At 33.1% G+C, this 5,533-nt stretch overlaps 1 protein-coding gene across 1 annotated transcript; it reads right to left on the bottom strand.

Annotated features, from left to right (window-relative positions):
• Window positions 1-1,206: 1,206 nt before the first annotated feature.
• LOC127117797 (anthocyanidin 3-O-glucosyltransferase 6) lies at window positions 1,207-2,982 on the bottom strand. Its single transcript, XM_051047904.1, has one exon. The coding sequence runs from the start codon at window positions 2,740-2,742 to the stop codon at window positions 1,294-1,296; it is 1,449 nt and encodes a 482-aa protein (XP_050903861.1). The 5' UTR covers window positions 2,743-2,982; the 3' UTR covers window positions 1,207-1,293.
• Between the last annotated feature and the right edge of the window lie 2,551 nt (window positions 2,983-5,533).

Here is a 5,533-nt window from a genome sequence, read left to right as displayed (position 1 = left end):
AACTTTCTTTTCATAACACTTATTTTGAATTGAACTTCTAAGTCAACTTTGACCATTTTGTAAATACTTTTCATTGGTAAATACAACCCATTCAAATGTCTTTTTGTGGTTTCAATGGCCACCTTCTTCATCAAATTTTTCCATAACCTTTAGCTATTAGGTTTGAGTTATCCTTGAGGTAGATGTAATACTCACCTGTATCCTTAGTGATAGACAATGAGTCTTCCATGCTTATTATAGGGTTAACCCCTCACTAGCATGTTGAAGTTATCCTCACATGGTGGATTTGTGATTTTAGATTGAGTTTTCTCCCTTGGATAACAAAAGACCTTAAGGCTTTTGGACCAATCAATTCACCAACTCATTTTGAGATTTTTACCCCGAACTACGAGGTTTTGATCCTAATCTTTTTTTAAAGATGGTACGTAGGCAATGGGTTTATCCATCCAAACACAAAATGTAAATAACTTGTATATTCTCTTCTCATCTCTTCAATCATGTTTGCACAAACAAATTTCACAAAATATCAACCTTACAACCAATATGAAAAGGGCTCCTTAGGAATACCTAGGATGTTTTGGGTGCCTAATACCTTCCCATTGCATAACCAACCCCCTTACCCAGATCTCTGACATTTTTACTGGTTTTTGATTCGATAAAACTTTTAAGTTTTTGTTCGCTTTCTAACCATTCCTTTGGATAAATAGAAGTGCGGTGACGACTCGACTTGTATGATTTACCTTAGATTTAATTAATATCTCTAATGGTAATGAATACCCCGCTACAAACAATAACTGAGTTTATTGATTGTGAGTGTTTATTTTCTTCCTTTCTATAAACTTGTGTAAAATTTAATTTATGATAAGCCAATCAAGTAGCTCATATTCTTGCCCGATTGGCAACATCTATAACTAGTTTCAAATTTGTGCTAAAGACTTAATATATTTTTAGTTCATTTTATAACTTAATTTTCTGATAATGTTTGGAAAATAACACTGTAGGACCACTTGATTTCAAATGTGTTTTGTTTTATATAGGGTTACATTGCACAGTAGCGAATCGGGATAGTAAGATTGTCACAATTATATCTTGGTCTTATGATAGTCTCAGTTTCTCATCCATTGTTCATCTTGTAGCAACTTTTTGTCATTATTATGGGACTTCTAAATTTCATTTATAAGACTAAAGTAATACAAAACAGAAAAATTCTCAAACCAAAAACAGAGCATTATTTATGTTGAGAATTAAACTTATATCACATTCACATGACTCCTACAAGGGTTCTAGAACAATTTAATCTCTTACCTGATTCATAATAAAATCAATCAAATTGCCTACATAATTGTAGGAAGATCCTCCTTCTTCTAACAAAGTCTTCTTACTTTTTTCACTTATTTCTTTTACTTTCTTCCTTACTTCTCCATTCTTATCCAACACACTCTTTATTCCTCTCTCAATCTTATCTGCAGTTAAAAGATAGTTACGCTCGCCATAAAAGTCCACCCTATAGTCCAATGCAACCTCCACAGCCATCTTCAAATCACACACCAATTCAAAAGCATTTGTCTGTTGTTCCGCATAAAGAGGCCACGCGGCAATAGGCACACCAAAATATATGCTCTCCAGTATGGAATTCCAACCACAGTGCGAAACAAATCCTCCTATAGCTTGGTGGGCAAGTATCTGAGCCTGTGGGATCCAACCAACAACCTTTCCTGTTTCAGCAGTCCGGTCTAAAAATCCTTCGGGTAAAAGCAATTCCAATTCTGAAAGTGAATAATTTGACGGCGGGTGCCTAAAGCCTTTCGGTGAGAGTTTACGCAGAGACCAGACGAAGCGAACACCACTATTTTCAATAGCATGTGCTATCTCCTTAACCTGCTCCTCGTCGAAAGAACCCATGCTCCCGAAGCAGAGAAAAACTACCGAGGAAGAAGGTTGATCATCAAGCCACTTGATGATATCCTCGGATCCAACGACTTTATCTGTTTTGAGGTAAGGGTTTAATAAGGGTCCCACAGGATATATAGTTGGTAAGCCTGCTAGATCAGGATGAGAGAAAAAAGAGTGAACTGCATGTGATTCAAGCTCTTCAAATGAATTTACTATAAAGCCATTTGGTTTCTTGAGGCCACTTGCATAGTTTATGAAAAACGACTCCCATTCCTTATCCAGCACAAAACTGGGCAACGAGTATGAAGGAACCAGGTTGTTGAAACCCGGGATGGCCAACTCGTTCTGCTGCAGAAACCGAGTCAAATCGCCGTTGTCTCTTTCGAAAAGAGTGTGAAGATGAAACATCAAACCAAGGAAAGCAACGCCGGAAGTGAAGAATACGAGCGCAGGGACAGAATATTCTTTAGCAATATCAACCATGGTAGTGCCGAACATGTCGACGATAAAAGCGGCGAGGGGTCCATGTTGGTCTTCTTCGGCGGTGAGGTTAGAGACGGCTTGTTTGATGTTTGGTTTTTGAGCTTCGAGGAGAGCGTGAACGACGGCGGAACGTCGATCAATGTTTGGAGGAAGTGAAACTTCTGGAAGGTTGATGAGATGAAGTGAATCTGAGATGGGAAGAGATTCAATGTTGGCATCGGGTTCAGTGTTGTTCGGGAATTTCATAACTAAGACGGTTATTCGAAGACGGTTATCACGGTTGATTAGAAGCTTAGCAAACTCAAGAGTTGAAACTAGGTGGCTCAAACCAGGATGAGGGATGATCACCACTTGTGCTTTCTTCATCTTGAATTTTCACTTCTTGATACACAATAGACACTGATAGATAAATAAATAAAAAATTTAGAGTGCATGCAGCACTACTGAACTTTAGCAGTGTTTAAAGTTGAGTTGTAATTCCAAAAAAGAGGTATGTTTTGGATTGTTCGATGGTGTTTGATGTAGTTTGTCTTAGTCATACTAAGAGGAATCTTGGAGTGATGTCATGGCTTTGCTGGATGGGATGACCACTTCGTGAAATGAGATTGAAATGTTTTTGTCTTCATTTGATTGTCAGTATTACAATGTTTTTATCTTACTCAACAAAAATCGGGTATAATTCCTCGCCATTATTTTATCTAAAAAAATGCTATCAATTTCTTCATTTGGACGTATATAATTAAAAGATAAACTAATTTACGGTATATGCTTCGAATTTCAAAAAATATAGTTTATTTTTTTATTTTTTCAAAATTGGTGAATATCTTTTATTTATTTATTTAATTATTAAATAATTTATTATATCGATTACTCTAATAATCGAGGGGTATGATATTCATATTTAATTATAAAAGAATTTGTTTACTAATTTTTACCTTAAACCTAACTCACATATAATTTTTCTATAGTCCTAAACATCATTATTTTGGATGGATTGCAAGACAGAAAAATTACGTGGTTCTGTGTTGTTGTTTTTCTAATACTAACATTTAACAAATTATTTTTCTGTTCTTGTAATGTTTTTGTTGTTGTTCTTTCCACCTCTTGTCAATATTTAATGATAAAAGAAAATATTGTTATATTTTGCACTACTAAAAAAATGCAATTTAGTGACGAAAATTAGTGAGAAAATTAAATCATTCACTAATTACGGTGGATTTAAGGTGGAAAAATCATATATATGATAAGTTGTGTATGAGCGAACATTATAGAGGAAGTTTGTGACAAAATTATTCCATCATAAAAAATTTCTCGCAAATTCCCTCACAAACTAGATAAGAGTAAATGTAGTGAGAGATTTTGATATGAATTTTATTCCTATCAAATTTTTCTGTCACAAATTCCCTTATAAATGTGTTAGATGTTGTTAGTGACGAAGTTTGTGATAGAATTATTTATTTTGTGACGTTTTTTTCCATCATAATTTGTGACGGAACAAAAATTTTCTCACTAATATTTTGCGACATGTAAATTTGTTACAAATATTTAGTCGTCATAAATTCTGACACTAATAGAGTTTGTGACGAAATTTTAATATATTAGTGACAAACTTGTTCCCTCTTTAAAATTAATATTTTTAGTAGTGTTGGAATGATTTCTCAATGTTTTTAGTCAAAAAAAAACATTTTATATTAGATGAGGATTCATGTATGCATGAATGTAATGAGATGAATCTCATGAATAAGAGAAAGTGAGTGCTCTTCATGCAATGTATATTTCATTGTATTATTTACAAGAGAAAATGCTAAGCTTATATATAGTAGCATAGATTATTTACACTCCCTAACTAACTTTCTTAACACTATAATCACGTTTCTATAATTAGTTGTAATTAGTATAACTAACTCTAAGTAGATTTTTCTCAAAGTGAATGTTTAGTTCGTGCATGTAAAACTGAATTATGTGATAGCAAAATTGCACTGAGATTATCACAAAGAAAGATAGCAGTGAAGCTATTTATATGAAGTTCTGTGAGAAGTGATTAAATCCATAAAAAATCTGAAATCGTGTGTGCTTGGGAGAAGTATATTGCTTATGTACTTTAGCAAACCACAAATAGTTGCTTATTCAAGCTCTATGCTACAAGGTTAGGATCAAAGTATATACATGAACTAGATGTTTATCCTCTACCATCAAGGTCACTTGCCCAGTCTAAATCAAGTCTAAATCATTATATACTCAAATGATATTTGACGAAGTTGATTAAAAGGTGATAACAACAACCATGCGTAGTAGTCTCACTTAATACATACAATATATATATATATATATATATATATATATATATATATATATATATATATATATATATATATATATATATATATATATATTGTATTTATTATGTGACATAATAAAGTCCTTAGAATAAATAGTTCATTTAATGATCTATTAAGTGTGACTTAATCGTGAAATCTCATTAAACATAAAGACATTATTCTTAAAGTATATGTTATCAAGTTTTACAGTCACATATGACAACAGTGATGCATAAAGATTATTATGTGAGTAGATTAATGACCATATCTCACGAGTCATGGATATGAGATATCAAATCTTCACATAATTATAAATATTAAGATTAATACATAGTTATTCTCATAGTGATAATGGTGTATATCATCCTTCAAATCTTCACATGGATATGAGAATACTACATAGTTTGTTATTTAAGTGTAATAAGTTATTCTCATAGTGATAATGGTGTATATCATCCTTCGACCTGAAACCACTATAGATCCTAGATGTGGAGTCGAGTACTTTATTGTCAATCAAACGTTGTCCGTAACAGGATGACCATAAAGATGGTTGACGGGTACTCCACAAATCATGTTGAGGGACATGAGTGACCTAGATAATAGTATACGAGATTAATATCTATGGCCCATTGATAGAGTATGGTCGTGCTCAAATAAATCAGTATGAGATGTTGAGCTTGTTTTTTGTTATCAAGTATACTCAGGGTGACACATTCTATGTCTTGTGTTCAATATAGATATAAGGGGAAAAAGGTAATTGTACACATGATCATTATCATAGAAAGGTTATGTCAGACCACATGACATTTTTGTCATTTGGATAGTAGTGATGTGTTGCT

The sequence above is a fragment of the Lathyrus oleraceus genome, chromosome 2 (genome assembly GCF_024323335.1).
Source record: "Lathyrus oleraceus cultivar Zhongwan6 chromosome 2, CAAS_Psat_ZW6_1.0, whole genome shotgun sequence".
Lineage (NCBI taxonomy): Eukaryota > Viridiplantae > Streptophyta > Magnoliopsida > Fabales > Fabaceae > Lathyrus > Lathyrus oleraceus.
This window is presented reverse-complemented; position numbering and strand designations above follow the sequence as displayed.